This window comes from Arabidopsis thaliana, chromosome 4 (assembly GCF_000001735.4).
Source record: "Arabidopsis thaliana chromosome 4, partial sequence".
Classification (NCBI taxonomy): Eukaryota; Viridiplantae; Streptophyta; class Magnoliopsida; order Brassicales; family Brassicaceae; genus Arabidopsis; species Arabidopsis thaliana.
This window is the reverse complement of record NC_003075.7, coordinates 4,539,038-4,560,265: the sequence shown is the minus strand read 5'-3', so window position 1 is coordinate 4,560,265 and position 21,228 is coordinate 4,539,038. Positions and strand designations below refer to the sequence as shown.

Below are 21,228 nucleotides of genomic sequence, written 5' to 3'. Positions count from 1 at the left end.
TCGATAACTGGGTGGTCGAGTATCAGGTCGACTAACAGGAAAGAAATGCAGAAACTAAGGAACAAATGACCAGATGCAGTAATCAACAGTAGAGTAAACAATAAAATCAATCGATAAAGAATTCCTAAGGATGGGGTAATTGAGTAGTTTCGTTTCCTCAGTTTACAGGTGATTGACATGCTCAATAAATTAACCCTACACAACAAGTTCATTAACCAAATCTAAGTGCCACCGCAACAGAGACTCTCAAATTAACCTAGTCCCAGACTCAATCACCATTGACGAGAGCTAACCTAACAAGCATTACGAATCAATAAGTTAAAGCCAAAACGCTCCCTGCAACTAATACCTTGGTACAGGGTCACGAATCTCTGGAATTAGTGGTTCAGACATTTCATCGAACACCTTTTGGGCGCGGAAATGTCTGGGCTCAAATTCCAGTTAATCAGAAAGCAATAGGCATTAAGAACAACTAATCCAGAAGGGATCTATCAACCAATACTCAATCACCTAGCATACTGAGAATTCTACACTACTCTAACCCATCCTCAGAAACCTATTCACTACTCAGACATCATAACAGAAAGCATAAACGTTGAACAAGTTGAAAACATGATAACAACAGTGTAACAGCAGGATGATAACAGAATGAACAACAGTAAACGAAATCAAGAACAGAAACTGAATACTGAATACTGAATAGATAAAGAGAAATCCGGATTACAAAAAGTCTAGCACACAAGGTCTGCGGAAATAAAACTAGATAAAAACTTCCTCTCTGCGAAAATGAGAAGTACATGCTACTTATAGCCAAATATCCCGAAACCCTAATACTCAAAACGACGAAGTATTGGGACGGGTTAAGAACTGTACTCGACCCACGTGGTCGAGTGAGAGGTCGAGTGAATAGCTGGAGTCTTTTTTTCTTCCTTGTGCTCGAGTGTCTGGTTGAGTGCGGAATGAAGAAGGCTCTAAAGCTTGTCACGAGTATGCAGTCGAGTGATGGTGATACTCGACATCCAGGTAGAGTGATGAGGTCGAGTAGAGATCTAGCAATGGGATGAAGTCACTCGGCCTGGGGGTCGAGTGATGTGATCGAGTGGTGTCAGAAGATACTCGACTTCCAAGTTGAGTGAGGAGGTCGAGTGGTGGTCTGATGATGGAGGTGAAGACACTCGACCTCATGGTCGAGTGATGTGATCGAGTGATGGTCTGGTGATGGAGATGAGGGCACTCGACCTCGTGGTCGAGTGGTGAAGTGAAGTGGTGATGTCCTCTGCTCGACCTGGGGGTCGAGTGGTCTCTTGAGATCTTGAAGCTCCTACTCGACCTCTTGGTCAAGTGGTTTGTCATGATCAGGTCCGCTTCTTCCAGATAGCTCGTCAACAGCTTCAAATCACTTGAAATCAACGCAAATATGCAACATGCATGCAAAACTATCCTAAACATGCAAAGTGATGACAAATGATGTGAAATGGTATAAAACAGTGATGATATGATGCTAAAATGATGACAAATGGATGCTCAAAACATGCAAAATACACACTTATCAACTCCCCCAAACTTAGTCTTTGCTTGCCCTCAAGCAAACGATCAAGAACAAGCTGGAAGTGAGGTTTGAAAGCGGGGACTCAGAGCCAAAGCACCAGATAGACCAGATGAAATCAATGTCCAAGTTGAAAGTTCTAAGCTGGAAGATCGAATTCTACTTAAAAACGTTAGCCATGCCTCATCAATCAATCAATCCGACTCATATGCTCGACCTACACAAGTTTTTAAATCTACCAATCCCTTTAACATTCATTAGTTCTGGAACGTGAATCAAGCAATGCATCATCAAAGAACTCATTTGGCTAAGGTAAAAGGTCAAGAGACAAAGATGGTCCCTTACAGAATAGGCTTCAGTAACAGGGGATCTCTCAAAAAATGATTAAGCTCTAGTAGAATGCTAAAGGTAAGTCCCAAGCTATGCATACAGAGATAAGATCCCATCTACCCAGAGTACATCAAATGAAGATCTAATGGTAATCCCATCTCCAATCCCAATACAAGAACTAAACTCTACCCTTTGCATTCATGAATCTTTTAAGCCCTTTTTCTAATCGTTCTTTTCTTTTCTCTTAACTCTAGGAGAAGGTTTCTCAACACTTTGATACATCTAGCGGATTTGGATTTCTTTAACAACTAAGGTTCCTGTTTTTAACATTTTAAAACCAAGGGCTTTTGCCCATCTTCAATAGCTAACAAGAACTCTTTCTTTTCTTTTCAAATCCCAAAACCTTTACTAGACTTTTTCTGCTTCTTTAGCTTACTTCACCTAGAGTCTTTTACCTTTTCTTATCAATGAATCAACCCCTTTTTTTCTTTTAAACACATCCCAACCCAAAGTATAAGCGCCTACCTAGTCCTATCTAGTCCGAAAAATGCGTACTAGAACTACATGAGTCACTATCTCTGTCGTTACGAACCTAACACTTTCTACCAAGCTTAATCGGAATAAGACCTCACAAACACTCACAAGTGATATAGGGCTTGAAAGAAAGTCTAGGTTTGGGTTTGGGTTAACTGCTCTAATAAGGAGAGTCAGCTACTTGGATTAACAAGAGTGATCAAAATGAATAAGAAAATCCAAGTATTTTAGGGTATCCATGAGTTCAAATTTGATGCAGACATGATAATTAAAGATCAGATTCAGGTTCAAATTGATAGGGAATGGTATCAGATCATGACAGTGTGGTCGAGTAGAGCAGTCTAGGCATGGTTCAGTTTTTTTTTTTTTTTCAAATTCATTGACTATTCAACAGACAACTAGCAACGAGGGCACTGAGTTTATCCGGTGAATCAAAATGCTTACAAGACTATCTCATCATCATCCCCTATGCATATGCAACAATCCTAAATGAAACACTCTAGACTCGATCCTAAATGTGATGCAACTACATGAACACTCTTTTTTTTTTTGTAAAATCATTTTCTGAAATTTTTCAAATTTTTTTGGTTTTTCTATGCCTTAGATGAATGCAGACTCAAAAATATACACAATGCAACACACACTTCCTGAGCCCTCCCCCAAACTTAAATCACACAGTCCACTGTGCGAATAAACTTGGAAGAGAGTACTCAGGACAAATCCAATCACAGAAACAAAAAATGAAGAAACAAATCACAACAGATGGTATAATACAATGGTGAAGTGAGACGCTTACCTCAGTCGAAGAATGAACGTAGTTGCTCGTCAATGGCTGCCTGTGATTGCTCCCAGGCCATAGACGAACCACCTTGTTCTGTATCAGCTCCAGCAGGTGGGTACTCGACCTCATCAGCTCTCTGGCGGCAAGCACCGCTCTGAGGAAACTCGACCTCTCTCCTTCTGCTGCGGCCAGCACCGCAGTCGAGTGATCTCCTCGAGTGAATGAGGCAAGATCTGCTGCTAGATCGAGTGAGTGTAGCCTTCCTTCTTCTCTTGTGCTCCCGGGATTCGAATGACGAATGCCTACCCTGGACATGTGGGACTCTCTGCTCGTTAAGCTCAGGCCTGTGCGCAGGTGCATTAAATCTCCTCGATGGCATCTCCAGAGGAGTCTGTACCTGTGGAATAGCAGTGGTGGAGGAAGAGCAACTCAACTTATCTGTCAGAAGCTTGAAACACTTGGCGATCAGCTTGTCCTGCTTCTTGCACCACTTCTGCAATTTACTGTTATTCTTATGAGCTTAAGTCAAGCTCTTGCTCTGCCTCGCTGGAGGTACATGTTCACCAAAGTGATACATGCTAGTGTCGAACTCCACTGCCCTATCTTCATCCATCCCATCCGAAGTAGCTTCTTCAAGAAGATCATCCTCATCCAATGGCGGAGCGTTCTCATAGTAGAGGCGTCCAACCTCAGGCCTAAAATCAATGTTATCTCCCTCTATTATCTGTGTAACCTCAGGGCTAGGGAGAAGGATGTTAGCTCTCCTGTCTGTAGAGTGCTCAAACCTGAATCTGTGGAAATCGTCAACCATTGCAAACTCCAGGAATTCGCAGTGACGTAGGTGCTCGATATCCATTGCTCGCGGCTCGAGTCCAGCAGAAATGATTGGGACTCCACAAGCTATCAGAATCGGTGTCACAACGCCACCTATGCATAGAGCGCCTCGTGCTCTCTTGCGGTTATTGCTGGGAGCCCAGTTCTTGTATCCACACAAATGGATCAGAAGAAGTACAGAGAGAGGTGTGTCATTGATTTCACCCTGGAGGGACATACCATTTTTAGTTTGGCGAAGAGTTCCCTTGAGGGCCTTTGCGATCATCTCCATATCAGAGTTAGTAACAGTCCCTATGATCTCTCGAGAGTAGAGTACATTGGCTATAGAACGCTGGAAGTACCTGATGACAGGGCTGCGTATCTGATTGCTCTTTGACCTGGAAGCATTCAACGGTACAGAGCTGCCAATGGTGATCCACAAGTCTTTCAACTCTTCTCTGTCATACTTGGGCTTAGATCCCGTTCCACTGGTGAAGCCAAACAATCCTTCCAAGCGCTTGATTGATAACCTATACTCATGACCATACACAGAAAATCGCAAGAATCTCAATCCTTCACAATCCAACTCATCAGAGGTCATACCTTGGTAGAGCTCTACTTGCAGCATGGAGAGGAATTGTATTGTCTCATCTTCATACGCTACATACGGATAAGCCATCAGAGTGTCCAGATGATAACTCTGATACAGGTGCTGAACATCTTCCAACAATCCGAGTTGTGCAAGTGAGGTCGAGCAAGGATACCTCGTGCTACAGAACTCATTCAGCTTGAAAAGCCTAACATATTCCTCAGCAGGTAATACGTCGGGCTTGTGCAGAAGTTTGGTAGCTCTGCGAGTCTGTTCAGGCATGTACTCGTCTTCTAGATCTTCGTCTATAAGCTCATACCTCTCTGTCATCGCTCTCTTCCCTCGGGCTATCTTAGCTTTCCTTCTAAAGCTTTCATATTCTCTCTGTTCTCTCTCTGGCCTTGAAGATGACGACTCTGTCTCATCCATGTTGTAGTCAGGATCAACAGAAGAACTGCCACTGTAATTGCTCATGATTCTCCTGTAGAGATTTAGAACTCAAAGCTCAAATGTCAATAGGTTAGTCTCAAAGATAGCAATGAAACCAAAATTATTGTCAATAGGCAATGAAATAGATTGAATTGATCGAGTACAATTCTGTACTCGAGTAACCTGAGCTGTTCTTGAGCTCCCCTTAGACGAATTGGATCGAGTATCTTCTCAGAGGTCGAGTCGGAATGCTACAGTAGGTCGAGTGAATCGTGGAGGTAGAGTGAGTCGTGAAGCCTAGAGGTCGAGTAACTTCTCTGAAGTTGGAAGGCTCTGTTGAATTCAAGAACAAGAAGCCGAGTAGCTTTTGCAGGGGTCGAGTGCTTTGTGGTGGTCGAGTGAACTGTTGAAATCGGCTAAGGCGGCGTCGGTCGAGTGCGGCTACGAGACTGGGAAACGAGGTCGAGTAGTTTCTTTTGAAAGAGACGGCGGTTGATGTGGATGAATTGGTCGAGTATATCAAAGGAATCGAGTGAAGTGGTCTGGTCGGGTGACGGAGGGAATGAACTGGTGACGGCGGCGCGGAGGTCGAGTGGTTCTCGGAGGTCGAGTGAAATTGTCAGGATCGAGTAGCTCTTTGGACGGCGATTCGTGGTGTAGAGAGATTAGAGTGTTGGTGGTGAAATGAAAAGAGATAGGTCGAGTGGATTTTGTGAGGTCGAGTGATTTTTCAAAATGAGTGGTGTAGGTTGAGTTTTAGATTCTCTCTCCAGCTTATCCTCAGCGCGTGGCCCACACTCTGTTGACTGAGAAAATTTGCAGAAAACCTACTGTAAGCTGCAGGAAATTTCTGCAAGTCTCTGTCGCTTCTGTTGGTCGAGTAAATGATGATTTAAAAGTGTTTGGGTTTTAAACATCACACATACCCGACCAAGGTACTCGAGTGCAAGGTCTCTAGGTGCAACAGAAGATTTTCAAAATTTTGTACTCCAACGGGCTGTACACTCGATCTCCTTTGATAGAGACCAAAGTGCTGCAGGAAGATATGTTCTTTTGCCTTTGGTTTTAGGATGCAAATCCTTTCTAATCCCAAGCACCTCCAAATCTTTTCTAGCATTTAGTCCATCCTTGGATTTCCAACAATGCAACAATGTCGATATAATACTTGCAGCCACATTCCTCTCCACATGCATGACATCCAAGTTGTGTCTCACAAGAAGTTCCTATACAACACACGAAAGAAAACAAAAAAATTTAACCAATGATTAGTGATGAAATCTGAGATAATAGTAAAGAACTTTTAATCAACGATTAGTGATGAAATCTGAAATTTAAATAACAGGAATGTTTAACACACCTGCCAATAAGGTAACTTGAAAAAAATTGACTTTTTCTTCCATCTAGATAATTCCTCCTCATCTACTTGGTCCTGTTCATCCTCCTCTGATTCACTAGATTGATCATCACTATCAGAGTCTGCTTCAATATTCACCGTCCTTTTCCTTTTACTTGCAGATTGTTTCAAAGTCCCAAAGTTATTCTTAAAATTTTTCAGGTTTTGGTAAATTTCCTGACCACTCAATATTCTCCTCTTCCTACCATTTTCAGCTTTCCCATCAAACCAAGACTTCTTCATTCTGAAATGATGTGTTGGTGGCAGACCCTTTATGTGGCACATGTAGACATGTTTTCTGCTGAACTTCAACCACATGCTATCAGTATTTTTCCCACATAGAGGACATCCCATTTTTCCCTTTACTTTACAGCCAGCTAGATTCCCGTAAGCAGGGAAATCACTAATCGTCCAAAGCAACATTGCCTTCAGATCAAATGTTGATTTACTGTAAGCGTCATATGTCAATTCCCCATTGTCCCACAGGTGGCATAGATCCTCTATAAGAGGTTCTAAGTAGACGTCAATGTTATTACCAGGCTGTTGTGGACCAGGAATTAGCAAAGTCAACATGATGTTCTCCTTCTTCATGCATAAATCAGGCCAGCAACTATATCTAGTGTTCTTCATGTTGAATGGATTAAATCCATCTGTAGAAAGCCCATGCCTCAGGTTCCTTTCCTCACCTGCAAATGACGGGTATTTGGCATTCATCTGATCCCATGTTACTAAATCTACAGGGTGACAAAGTTTTTCATCGCTGCTTTTGTTGCTAAAGTGCCACCTTAAATCCTTATCCATTTCTTTAGACCTAAACATTCCCTTAAGGCGCGGGATTATCGGAAAGTACCTTAATACTTTTTGTGGGACACCTTTCTTTATTTCACCAATGTGCAAGTTAGTCTTCCATCTTGAAGCGTTGCATTTAGGACAACTGTCAAGCTTCTTGTAATTCTTTCTGAATAGGCAGCAGTCATTGACACATGCATGGATCTTCTGATAACCCATATCAAAAGATTTCAAAAACTTCTTCACCTTATACAGTGATGTGTGCAACACATTATCCTTTGGCAACATCTCCGGCAATATCTCTAGAAGATCATTGAAGCTCTTGTCCGACCACCCGTTTTTTGTATTAAGTCTAAACAAAGATACAATAGCCGACAACTTGCTATGGTTCACACAACTTGGATACAACGGCGTTTCAGCATCTGCAAGCTTTGCAAGGAACTCATCTTCTTTCTTGTCATCACACTCTGCAATTTCACTCAAGCCAACCTTATAAGCAAACTCTTCATCCAAAAATTCAGCAGCTTGATATAACACCTCATCATTCCACTGAGTCACTTTAGTATCACTCTCAGCCCTAGAGTTTGATTCCCCATGATGATACCAGTCACACCGCTTCTTATATGCGTCATCCATTCCCCTTGTTACAAGATGATCAACAAAAACAGAGGCTGAATGACAATCTAAACAGCGACAATCAATGCAGGGACATATAATCATATCTACGTCTCCCATAGCTGCAGCCACATCTCGTACAAACTTTGTAACCCCTCTCTCATAAGCAGGATCAACTCTTCAGAGAAGAGTTAAAGGTTAATTAAAAAAAAAATATTATATGATCAACTCTTTAGTGAAGAGTTAAAAGGAGAATAAAAAGAGAGGTAAGATCTCCAGATTTTCCTACTGGCCAAGAGTAGATGCACCCAATCCTTTTCCACCATTATAAATTGAAAGCGTGTTTTAAAACCTTTAATACCATAAGAATGATTTCAAATTATATGAAAGACTCTTGAAACATATCTAAATCACTTTATATTCAGCCCCAAACTCATATTCACAGTGATGTTCAAGACAAAAAGCCACAGTGATGTTCAAGACAAAAAGAAACAGTAATGTTCAATACACAAAGCCACAGTGATGTTCAAGACAAAAAGAAACAGTGATGTTCAAGACAAAAAAAAAACAATAATGTTCAATACACAAAGCCACAGTGATGTTCAAGACAAAAGAAACAATAATGTTCAATACACAAAGCCACAATTATTTTCACGACAAAAAGAAACAGTAATGTTCAATACACAAAGCCACAGTGATGTTCAAGACAAAAAGAAACAGTCATGTTCAATACAGAAAGCCACAGTGATGTTCAAGACAAAAAGAAACAGTCATGTTCCATACACAAAGCCACAGTGATATTCAAGACAAAAAGAAACAGTGATGATCAAGATGATACTAACCTGTCGCGTAATAAGAGCCAAATATCAGCTTCACATTCCCATTATTTACACAGTAGCACTTGCAAAAACAAAAAATAGAATGAGTATATCTAGTTTCATGTGTTTGTTTATGCAAGAATGTGTTTGACAAGTTGTGGAAATAATCTAAACATTCAGAGACCATGTCATTACAAGCACTCAAAGATCCAAAGATTCGAAGAACAAGTCAATACAAATAGCTGTAATAGAATGTCAACAAACACTTGTAAATCTCGAGAAGTTTTGTTAAAATCTAAAAATTTAAAATTTCCGAAAGCAAAATTGTGCATTCTATTTATCCAGCTACGCCTAAATCAAACCACATAAGCATAAAGTTCTAATTTTGCAAAGAACACGGACATGCAAAAGATAAAAACTTTCCTGAATCGAATCAGAGAAACCCATAAATCCAGTGATTAAGAACCAAAACAGTTCAAAGGATTAACGACAGCTAAAAGAAAACTAACTAGGTTAACGAAAGAGATGAAATAAATCTACAGATTCAGAGAGACATGCCTTCGATTTGGGATTCAGAGAGATGGTTTAATCGGACAATTAGGGCCGAAATTGGGATTGTTGTTGCGGCTCCTGCTTTGACGGCGGCAAACTTCAACAACGGCGGTGGCGAGTTCAATCGGTGGCTCCAGGATTCGAGTCGTCCGTTTGAGGGTTTTATTTTCTTAGGGTTTTCTGGAGCTCAGAGGGAAAATATGTCTGTTCACAGAAAAAAAAAAATTATTTTAAGTGTTTCGCGGTATGAGTCATTTTAGTTTCCCGGGTTAGAGGAATTCTGTCATAGCGTTAGAACCTTGCTATATGAGTAAATCTATTTAATAGCGTTGATAAAACGCTGTTATACGAAAACAAAATTTGTAAATAATCTTCAATAGCAGTTGAGTAATCCGTGATATAACGTTATGCTATCAATGAACAAATTTTTTTGTAGTGTATTAACAATATATAAACACAAACTGAAAACATTAGCAAATATTTTTCACGAATAATTTAGTAGATTAGCATTAAATTAGTATACATGTACATATAATATACTTTTTATAATTTGTTTTTAGACAAATTTCGTAAATTTATATATTAAAAATAGTTTTTTGTTTAAAGGTACTTTTCAATCGAAAACTCATAAGTAGGGCATTTTTCCAAATTTACTCTTTAGTTTATCTACTCTATTATTGTGCAAATTGTAACAAAAATTATGGGATGCTTGATTAAGAAACTCATCGTTGAAATCATGGATGTTTCTAACTTAGAAGATTCTCTAACGTTTTAATGGCATATTTCACTGGACAAATATTTTAATAAACTCTAAGTTTTGCATATTTATTTTCTTTGTTTAATACATGCATATCTAACTCATATTTTAGTTTAAATTTGAAATCAAAAGTTCCATTTCAAATACATTGTGTTACAATCAACACAAAATCTAAATAATTTAAATCCAAATTATAAATAAGAATAACAATATCAAAACAGTTAAATTTTTATCTAAGTTTACGGAACTATAGTGATTTAGTAATTATTAAATAAAACGAAGCATAATCAAAGTTAATATTTTACAGAAATCATGCATAGTCAGTGAAATAAAAACATAAACGAAGTTTTAACAGTACATTTTTTAAGCATAATAGAGAAGATTTTATAATAATGATGAAAAGGGGTTTGGTCTTGATGTCTTCAGTTCTCATCAACAACTTTACCTAGCTCAGCTGGTTGCATCCGTTCAAAGAATTTAGTCCTGAAACAGTAGGAAAACAAAAAAGAAATAAATAGCTAAGACTAAAATTTTGTATAATACACTAAACAGTTAAGGGATAATGAAAATATAAATGTTCTTATGTGATGCGATCCATGTTAATCTCTGGGTAACTTTGATTGAATGTAATTCTTGAAGCACCATTATGTGAGATTATACATTGACGACCTAAAATATTTATGTTTTTATTATATGCATTAGCTATATAAATTAAAGATACAATGAGAAGAGTGTTAAATTACCTTCATGATCAGAAACCTTTCCAAAATCAAAGCACACAGGTTGTAGAATTCATACCGAAAGTCCACTCATAGCCAAGGTATAGACCAAGTTCCCTCCACAAACGCACAAACAAATCACAAGTATATTCACTTGCAACACATGTCAGAGATTTTCCCCTAATAAAAATATCAAAATTATTTCTCTCAAACATCTAAGTTCTATGAATTAAGCCACTTATAAAGATAACAATACTAGGAAAAATATCAAAAAAATCACGAACTTTCAAATTTAGGACGATTTAATATTGAACTTTACGGAAAACAAATAAATCGTAAAGTTTTTGTTGACTTTCACAATAAATGTCAAAGTTTTTGTTAACTTGTCATTTCAGTCATGTCGTTAAGTAGGTTAACATAATTTTTTTACGGCGTTAATGTCTCGTGTATCACCTCTGTTAGAACAAAACAACGTTGTTTATTGCAGCTCGTTTTGTCTGTTGAAACAAATATAAACCCTAAATACCCAAATCGATTTCATTATCTCAAAATCACAGACCTACCTTGACCTCAAAATCGCAGATAATGAAATCGATTTGGAGATTTATGGTTTATATTTGTTTCAAGAGACAAAACGACGTCGTTTTGTGTCTTCAATAAACGACGTTGTTTTGTTCTAACAATCAAATAAACATTCAAAATCATTTTTAACATCATACAAAAATACATGTTTTACGACTCATCGAAGATATAACGTAGAAACATCTCGACAAAGAGATAAGTGCTCACAATGACAAAAACAATAATAATAAAAAAAAAAACTAAAAAGAGGCGCCACTAAAAGTAGCAACCAATCCTAACTATTACCGACGGCTCAAAATTTACAATGTTAATAAATATGATAGAATTGGTTTCATCAGGGTATTATTTATATTGATAAGATGTAGGGTTAAATGAATATATTTTTTGTTGGAAAATAGAAGATTAACAAAATATATGATATATGTTTAGTTAATGTATTCACATATTGTTTTTCAAAAGTTTACATTTCTTTTTTTTCCTTATTCATATATTGTTTTTCAAAAAACTACATTTCCATTCTTCAATAGAAATAAGTATAATTTCATAAATGTTAACCGGTGATGTGGCTGCTCCCGATTGGTGGTTTAAAATCCTATGTGGATGCCCTAAAAAGTAAATAGCCTGGATTTTTCTTACTATAGATTTAATTGGTTAAAATCCAATTTCTATAATATCGCTTATCATAATATACTAAAATTTTATCTATAAATTTGTATACATTATTATTGAATATTTGTCTTAAAATATTCTAAATATTTCATAAATAATTTGTAGCAATGTTTTATATTTTCCAAATATATTACAAACGTCATTTTTGGTTTTGTTTATAGAATTCTGAAATTTTCATCCAAATCTAAAAAGGGAATGTGACACGTTTAGGCCCTTTTAAAGAATTTTATTCCATTTGAGGCCATTTTTAGGGAAGATGCACTTTTTACACTAATTCTTTTTTTTTTGGATTTTTTTACCCTCAATCCATCAAAACGTAAATAAAGTAAATCTCTCTCTCTTTCTCTCTCTCTCTCTCTCTCTTTCTCTCTCTCTCTCTCTCTCTCTCTCTCTCTCTCTCTCTCTCTCTCTCTCTCTCTCTCTCTCTCTCTCTCTCTCTCTCTCTCTCTCTCTCTCTCTCTCTCTCTCTCTCTCTCTCTCTCTCTCTCTCTCTCTCTCTCTCTCTCTCTCTCTCTCGACTTGAGATTGAAATTAAAAAACAAAAATCAAATTACCAGAACCATCCATTTGCTCAAGGGGGTGGAGGAGCCCATGATGGAGGTGGTGGCGGAAATGGAAGAGGCGCTAGTGGTTACGAGAAACATAGCAGAGGTTACAGATCTGGTGGAGGTTGTGGTGGCCGTGAGGGAGGTGGCTAAGGAGGAGGTGACGCTGGAAGTTACGGAGGAAGCGGAGTGGGGTTTGGTAAAGATAGTCTAGTTTATTGTCACCGTTAGATTGTTGAGAGATAGGGAAGAAGATGATAAACCCTATAAGATTCAAATTTGAATTTTGAATATTGAGGTTGTCTTATAATATTTGATTTTGATTCTAGAAAAAGAGAGATATTAAGAAGAGAAGATTTCGTAAAAGAGATGGCGAAAAACAGAAGAAATGTTGCTAAAGAGAGAGAAAATAATGTTGAGGGCAAATTGGACAATTTAACAAGGTAAAGTGCCTTCTCTTTTAGAAGGGCATAAACGACAAATATTTTTGTAAAAGTGTCCCACAGTGTAATATTCTCATCTAAAAACCTCAACATCTAGGTTTTAGTCCAAACATCCTAAATTTAGTTCAAATCTATGAACCTAACGTATCACTAACAATCTATATCTATCAACCTACGCATCCAAATGTTAACAAATCATAACTAAATCACGAACTGAAATTGGTAGAGAAGGTTCACTTACATAGTTGCAGAGAGTTTGAGGGAGACAGTGGAGAGATTGAGAGAGATTGAGGGGAGCTGAGATTTGAGATCTGGAAGAAATTAAAGGAAAATTGAGATTTGAGAGGAATTGAGAGAATATTAAGAGATATTTGAGGGATAGTGAGTAAGATTTGAGAGATCTGAAAGAGGAATTTAAGGGCCTTGTTTTGGAGAGATGAAGAAGCGTAAAAATTAAAGGGAAAATAAAACATTGATGGTAATAAATAAAATATTTCTGACGGCAAAAGTAGAGGGAAATCTGTCGGAACCCACAAAATATTGCCGCATAATTGTTTTTGTTCCCGACAGATTTTTAACGGATAAACTTTAAACATTCGCAACCCCATTGGAAATATAAAATATTATTTTGCATGCGAATTTTATAGTTTCAGCCAACAAATCCAATAAATTGTTATAAACATCGTCGAAAATTCGACTTTGATATTAGAACTTCCTCGCAGTTCCTAAGTACATATATATGCAAGTGATCATACTCCTACTTTGTTAGTCGACTTTTCTGGAATTTTCCACTTAGTCGCCCAATTTGTTGAAATATATTTGGAACGTTGACTGGATAATATGGTTTCTCACCACCATCATCGTGTCGTGCAGGTAGGCGACTCTTCGTTTGAACATGCGAAGGAAAGTAATATTTTGAAAATTTTAAGGTTTCTTCGTTAGTACACTGGTCATTATAGAACCCTCAACTCATGCAAAGTTTTTCACCTCTTTCTTCAAATGGCATATATAACGATGAGTTGGACAAACTCTTGAAGATCGGGTCTATAAGAGAAGTGCAATATTCAGAGTAGGTAGTCAACACGAATGTAGTTAAAAAGAAGAATGGAAAAGATAGGGTGTGCATCGACATCACGGGCCTAAATAAGGCATGCCCCAAGGACAGTTTTCCACTTCCACTTATACACCGGCTCGTGGAATCCACCGCGGCGAATGAGCTACTAACACTCATAGATGCCTTCTCGGGTTATAATCAAATAATGATGAATTCTGAGGATCAAGAAAAAACTTCATTCATCACGGATACAGGTATTTATTGTTATAAGGTAATGCCTTTTGGTTTAAAAAATGCAGGAGCAACTTACCAACGACTAGTGAACAAGATGTTTCACAAACACCTTGGCAAAACGATGGAAGTAAACATAGACAATATGTTGGTGAAATAATAAGAGATAGAGGATCATATTGAACATTTAGAGGAGTGCTTTGGAATTCTCAATGAATACCAAATGAAGTTGAATCCGGCGAAGTGTACCTTTGGAGTTCCCTCCGGAGAATTCCTTTGTTACTGATATAGCTCAAATTGCCTTAAGCTTACTCCCTCAAATAAGAGATCTTTGTTAGCACTTAAGGGTCGAATTCCACTGAGCTCTCGATGTTCACACAATAGAGTTATGATGAATTAAATTAAATAGACAAAGTAGATTAATGTAAAGACAATTAAGCAAGTAAATGAGTTCTAGATTCAAGAGATTAAAGCATCGGGTCTCAGGAATTGTCTCGGGAGATAGATAAATTGTAGCTAATATTAGGATTGTTATCGCACCGTTCTCGAACTCAAACTATGATTTTAGAATAATCGGTGGTGTTCCGCGAAACTCTCTATACTTAGGGCTAAGATAACCGGAGAATCCGAGAAATCCTATACTAAAACATCCATTATTATCAAGTTTGATTAGTTCACCTAGTATCTAAACCAGACCCCTTCTAGGAGCCATCTATTATTTCTTAAATGCCTAGGCTCATCTATGATAGTTTAAATAACAAGTACCTATGGTGGGCATACCTATTATCTAATATCAAATTCTAAGTGATCAATCTAAAACTAGCAATAAGAATAATCAAGATGAAGAACTCTAAGAATAATCCTAAGCGGTTTTCGATCTACTAATCCATCTAAATCCCTATTGAGACTCCTTAAACCCAATAAGGTGATTACTCAGACATGATAGTAGAAACACAAATCAAAGTCTGAATAAGAAATCAATAATAGCAAGAGAAAGAGTAAGGAAGATCTTCTCCAAAAGGAGTCTCCACAGGGTTTTGCTCCCAAAGTATAAAAGAGATAAGGAGATTAGCCTCTCCAAGCTTAGGATCTAAACATTGACCTAAAAACTATATATATATATATATATATATATATAAATGTCTTAAAAACATGTTGGACCTTCTTTAGAAATAAGGGAAAGTTCTGGGCTGAATTTGGAAATCTTCAAAACTTCAATAAGTTGCGTTTTCGAATTACCGTCACGTATTGGCGTCGTTGGACACCTAAGCGCTTTTTAGTTTCCGGGTTGCTTCAACAGCATATATTCTTTGTTTTCCTCCAGAATGCTCTATTATCTCCAAATGAATCACAAATCTGTAAAGACCTGAAAAGGACTAGAAAAGACTCTAGAAATAACAAGTAGACTCTAAAACCTATACCTAAATCATAGCTAAAAGCAGTAAAAATAGGGTTCTATAAGTCGTCGTCCCATTAAGGGCGCATGCGTGTCATCGCGGGCGGATGACACGTGTACATGCTGACTCGCCCTTGACACCCCTATATAAGCCCAATTCGTCCTAAAGAATTTTGAGAGAGAAAATTGAGGGAACCGAGTGGCTGTCGAGTTTTAAAGTGACCATCCGACCGAGAAATTGTGAAAAATTGTTACCATCGAGAAACGCTGCCCGTGACTAAGATCCTTTGACCATGAGTGAAGAATTCTTGTCCTTGACTCAAGAATTCTAGTTCATAAGCGAGAAATCCATGCCATGAATCTTGTTGAGTCGAATAAGGAATTCTACTAAAAGATTTGATCTTCCGATTCGTGTTAAAACTCAAGAATGAGGGAGGTTACCTAGAAAGAAGCTAGATTAAGGATGCAAATGATGTGGAGAAATTGTGAGATGTCCGAGAATCGTTGAAGCTAACCTTAAACTTTCTGCCGAATCTCTGTGAGTCTCGAAGCATGTGATATGGCACATGATATGTTTGACGTTTATTTGGGTGATTGATTGCTTGTTTGGTTGCATTATCATATACTCTTGCATTCATTATTTATTTTATGAATTATATGAGTATTGATTAATGGTGTGAATGGTGGTAATGAGCCGCATATGAGATCTTTTAGATTCTTATGCTTAAGGCTTATGGTTGGGAGGTTGTGTTGCGTTACAGAGCCCCTTGTCGATCGACACCAGTTTCGGCCCAGCAAATTCCAAGACGCTTTCAAGTTTACAGAAGAGGAAATTTGCTCCAGAAGACTTTCCTATTTGCATTATTAGTCCCTGGACGTTTTATAGGCTTTTTATATTTTATTTAGACCTAAGTTTCTTTTAGGAAGTTCTTTGCCAACCCTATTTCGAGAGACATAAGCTATTCATCCTTTGTCCTTGAGAGATTCATTTAGTTCTTAATACAGTGCAGAGATCCCTTCTTTCCCTTATCTTATTTGTTGTGTTTATTATTTCTATCTCAATTATGTTGTTTGTTTCATTCAATATGTCTGAGTAGTTTGCTTGTTAGGAATAGGGTTTCTCATTAAGGATTCATATGGTTTAGTAGATCGCCCCCATGTTAGGTTATCTGTAGAATTCTTCATCTTTGATTGTTCTTAATGCTAGATCTAGAGTAATTAACTAGATCTTGAATCCAGACAATAGATATGCCCACCATAGGTATCTGTAATTGGATCTATTATTTGATCAGCCTGGTTTACAGGTGTGTAATAAGAATCGGCCTATCTACTAAGGTGAACAATTGAACTCGTTTAGAATTCATGTTTAGGTTAAAGATTTCTCGGCTTCTCCGGTTATTCTTAGCTATAGACATAGGGAGTTTCGCGGAACACCACCGATTATTGCATAATTAGAGTTTGAGTTTAAGAATGGTTCGATAACAACCTAGCTTTCATTAGATCTAGTAACCAATAGTTTCCTGAGAATACCCTGTTCCTATCTCTTTATTTAATTGTTACAACCAATCAATCTGCTGTCTTTTTAATTTGTTTTCTTATTATTTCAATCATACCCTGCTAGCTTAAATCTTGACATTCAACTCACTGTGTGAACAAAAGAACTTTGTGGAAATCGATCCTTAAATACTACAATTGATCTCTTATTCGAGAGAATAGTTCTTAGGGTAATTTGATCCATATCAGGAACCATTAGAGGGATGCTCAGGACGTAGAAAATCCGGTATAGAGTTTGTTGTTTTATGCAAAACTTAATGATTTTGATTTTTGTTGGATTTGAGTGTGTTTGCTAAAGGGCCCATTGTTAAAAAGTTTTGGATACTTGGTTGTCTGAGAATTTATATGTTATAAAAGATTATTTTCGTATAGAGAGTGTGTTCCATTCCATATTAGTCTTGTGTAAACAAACAAAACTCATGATCATGGCAAGGGTAAAAGCCTAAACCGCGTTCGTGAGGGATGGTTCATGTGGATGATTTGTCTAAGGGTCTAAATTCTTTTGGAATCTAAGTTGGGTTGGCTGTGTGAGCTATCACCGTAGCGTTTCCGGGTTGCCCTTGGCTTGTCCGGTCATAGAGTGATTCAGGGGCGTCACAGAGCCCCTTGTCGAAGAAGAAAGTTTTGGACCTAATGAGCATCCTGAACCGGAACCATGAATATTCCACGAAGTAGACCAAAATTCGGTTAAACATTGGGGGGCTGATTGGAGGGAGCCTATAAAGCATTACATTTTAACAGGGGAGCTCCCAAAAATCTAGTGGCAGGCCAGAAAGATGAGAATCGTTAGCGGAAAGTTTTGTCTAGCCAAGAGCGTATTGTATAGGCGAGTTGTTAGCGATCCTTACTTGCTATGCATTTTTGGACCCGAAGTTGAGATTGTCATGAGCGAAATGCACGAAACCCTTTACGGAAGTCATTCATCGGAAAGGGCTATGGCCTTCAAGATAAAAAGACTAGGATATAATTGGCCTACTATGATAACAGAATGTGTGAAGTTTGCCTAAAGGTGTAAGCACTGCCAACTTCATGCACCATTAATCCATCAACCTTCAGAGTTTTTTTCTTCTATCTCTGCCCCATACCCGTTTATGAGGTGGTCGATGGACATTGTCGGACCATTACATAAGTCAACAAGAGGTGTACAAAATCTCATGATTTTGACGGACTACTTCTCGAAGTGGATTGAAGCAGAGGCATATGTTAATATCAAAGATTCGGCAGTGAAAACTTTCATGTAGAAAAATATCATATGCCGGCATGGTGTCCCATACGAGATAGTCACCGATAACGGACCACAATTCATTTCGCACGATTTTGAAGCTTTTTGTTTGGATTGGGGGATCAAATTCAGTTACTCCACACCTCGATATCCGCAAGGGAATGGCCAAGCCGAGGCTCAAACAAGACAATTTTAAGCAATCTCAAGAAGCGTTTGAATCATCTAAAAGGTGGATGGTGCGATGAGCTCCAACCCGTTTTGTGGGCTGATCACATGACTCTTAGAAGGTCTACTAGGGAGACTCCGTTCTCTGTGGTTTACGGGAGAGAAGCAGTTGTCCCGGCCGAACTCAATGTTCCACGACTTCGCCAAACAGAGGCTCCTCTGAACAAAGCCGAAAATTCAGCAATGCTTGATGAGTCGCTGGACTCATTAATGAAAGACGAGACCAAGCTTTAATCTAAATTCAAAATTATCAGCAAGCGGCGGCTTGATACAACAGTGCCAAGGTTAAAAGCAGACCTTTCTTTGTAGGAGACGATGTCCTAAACCGAGTTTTCGACAATACACGAGAAGAAGGAGTAGGCAAGCTCGGGATTAATTAGGAAGGACCTTATATCATTACTGAAGTAGTCCGAAACGGTGTTTATAGGTTAATAGACCTCGAAGATAGATCAGTTTAGCGACTATGGAATGTGGTGAATTTGAAAAGGTTTTATGTTTAATGACACGCATTTTATTTATGTTGTACATGAACTACCGTGTGAGTTGATCCCGGAATGGGTACGTAGGCAGCTCGAACAAGAGTTCAACTACTAATAAAAACTTATTCTTATTTCTAAAAAAAGTCCGACTATGCGAACATACAAAGCGGGAAGCAAAAACAACAATTATTCGGGAAAAGTGAAAAGCAAGCAAGGCCAAGACCTAGATCTTCTTTGTCTTAGCCCATCTGGAGTTAAGATATCCTCTTCGAGGAGCAAAACAGTTGAACTACGAATCCGGCCAAGTCAAAAATCGGCATCATGCAACTCGGGATGTCTGCGAAGTCGGCGAAACCTAACTCGAGCCATTCTCTGGGGTGAGATTCGAAGTTATGAAGTTCCCTTGAGATCTTGGTAATCTTTTGCTCCATCTGAGGAATCTTTTTCCGTAGTGACCTCCTCTCGATTGAAAGTTTCTGCTGACAAAATGCGAGCTTCTTTATGAACCCCATCGCGATTTATTGGTCTCTTTCTGGAAGATCTTTGATTAGCGTGCACGGAGTCCAAATTTCAGAGCGAAAGTATCCGCGAGGAAGAGGGGGTCGTTGGTCCGGAACTTTTGGAACTTCTTCCCGTATCATTCCGTCTGCGGAGTGATCTGGCACAGTCTCCGTACTGTAAAGGTCGATCTCCATATCTGCCAAAGAAAAAGATGAAGAGAAAAGCAAAATCAAATGTCAATTTATAGGATCATCGTAGTTCTAAAAATCATATCAGAGAGTGATTTGCGGAGAAATCGATATCTGTCAGCTATTCCTGCATTTAAGCTTGTTCCCGTGAATATATCATATCAGAGCTGAGTTTTCATAAATACAAATAGCCTGAAGCCCATAATGAGTCCAACCAAAAAAAAATAAAAAAAATGGGACTTTTAGTTCGGGGACATTTTTGGAAAAGGCTCAGGAACAAACTCCTTCATTGTCGGCTTGGACTTTGAAGTGGACGCCTCGGTTTTGTCGCCCACCTTGGGTTCGTTTTTACACGCTTCCAGGTGTTTATATCCTCTTCTTCATCGCCCTCTTCGCTGTCAAAGGGAATTACTTTGACTGGTACGCGATTGGGATCAGGGACCCGACCTTGGCTGCCAAGATACATCTGAAGCATGCGCGGAATCTTAGCAAATGAGTCAAAGTTCCTCCACTCCCATTAAAAGGAGTCACACTCTAAAGCCCTTACTTTCCTCTCCATCTGCGCGATGCGAGCTTCGAGCGTCTGCCTTTTAAGGCCTAGATGCTGCCTCTCGTCGCAAGCACGACGGTGCTTCTCAATGACCTAAAACGCAAAATACCCAAAGAGGTTTAAAAAGAACAGCAATCTACATCTTTAGAAGAGGCGATAACCAACCTTGTCCGCAAAATCGTATGATTCTTTTTTATCCTTTGGAGGAAAGTAGAAGACATAGTGAGGGAAGAGGACACTGGTCGGGTCGAAACTGTCACCGTATAAGAACAGAGGGATGCCTAGGTCGAGGGGGCAGATAAGAGACACTCCTTCATTTGCCATCGTCAAGATTCTTAAAAATCTAGAGAGTAATGGTTTGTGAAGGAAGGAGTTCAATGATGGCTTCTTATTTATAGAGAGCTTAGGGTTTAAAAACAAAAACCGTGAGTTAATGATGATGGTGTGTCTGAGAGGTGTTGGGGTCGGATTCCACCACAAGCAAGACCGAGCCAAACAGTCTAAGAATAACAATCACTTCATGGTTAAACATATGATTTGCCCCTAGCCTAGAACAAAGCACCTCGGGACCTTATTCGATCAACCGTTTCAGAGAGAGGTCGTAAAATTGCGCGGATGTTAATCTTATGAACACAGCCCGAGCCGATTGTGAGAATGCTTCAGAAAACATCTGAATCGCATCAGGACACAGTCAACTGAGCTCAATAGACAGTCATCAAGCGCACCGAGATTCAGATCGTCCATGTCGTAGATGTCATCATCTTTATCTCCAAACCAATAACATAAGTGTTATCTATTAAAATCTAACAAGCACAACTCAATCATATATATGCATTCTATGTTATATTTTTTGTGTAAACTTGCAAAAACACTCGTCTACCAAGCAAAAATACTAGTCTATTGAGGAAAAAGACTCATCTACTG

At 38.5% G+C, this 21,228-nt stretch overlaps 1 protein-coding gene and 4 pseudogenes across 5 annotated transcripts; 3 read left to right on the top strand and 2 right to left on the bottom strand.

Annotated features, from left to right (window-relative positions):
* Positions 1-5,996: 5,996 nt before the first annotated feature.
* On the bottom strand, positions 5,997-7,999 carry AT4G07750 (annotated as a pseudogene; the record flags this gene model as incomplete). The annotated part of the gene is made up of 1 exon: positions 5,997-7,999.
* A 4,438-nt stretch (positions 8,000-12,437) lies between these two features.
* Positions 12,438-12,668, top strand: AT4G07747 (annotated as a pseudogene). The gene has a single exon.
* Positions 12,669-13,905: 1,237 nt separating this feature from the next.
* On the top strand, positions 13,906-14,536 carry AT4G07744 (annotated as a pseudogene; the record flags this gene model as incomplete). The annotated part of the gene is made up of 1 exon: positions 13,906-14,536.
* Positions 14,537-17,271: 2,735 nt separating this feature from the next.
* On the top strand, positions 17,272-19,077 carry AT4G07742 (annotated as a pseudogene; the record flags this gene model as incomplete). The annotated part of the gene is made up of 1 exon: positions 17,272-19,077.
* Positions 19,078-19,583: 506 nt separating this feature from the next.
* On the bottom strand, positions 19,584-20,628 carry AT4G07740 (hypothetical protein (DUF3287); the record flags this gene model as incomplete). The annotated part of the gene is made up of 4 exons (NM_116847.1): positions 19,584-19,762; positions 20,058-20,220; positions 20,302-20,397; positions 20,470-20,628. The coding sequence occupies 4 exons, from the start codon at positions 20,626-20,628 to the stop codon at positions 19,584-19,586; spliced, it is 597 nt and encodes a 198-aa protein (NP_192517.1).
* Positions 20,629-21,228: the final 600 nt, after the last annotated feature.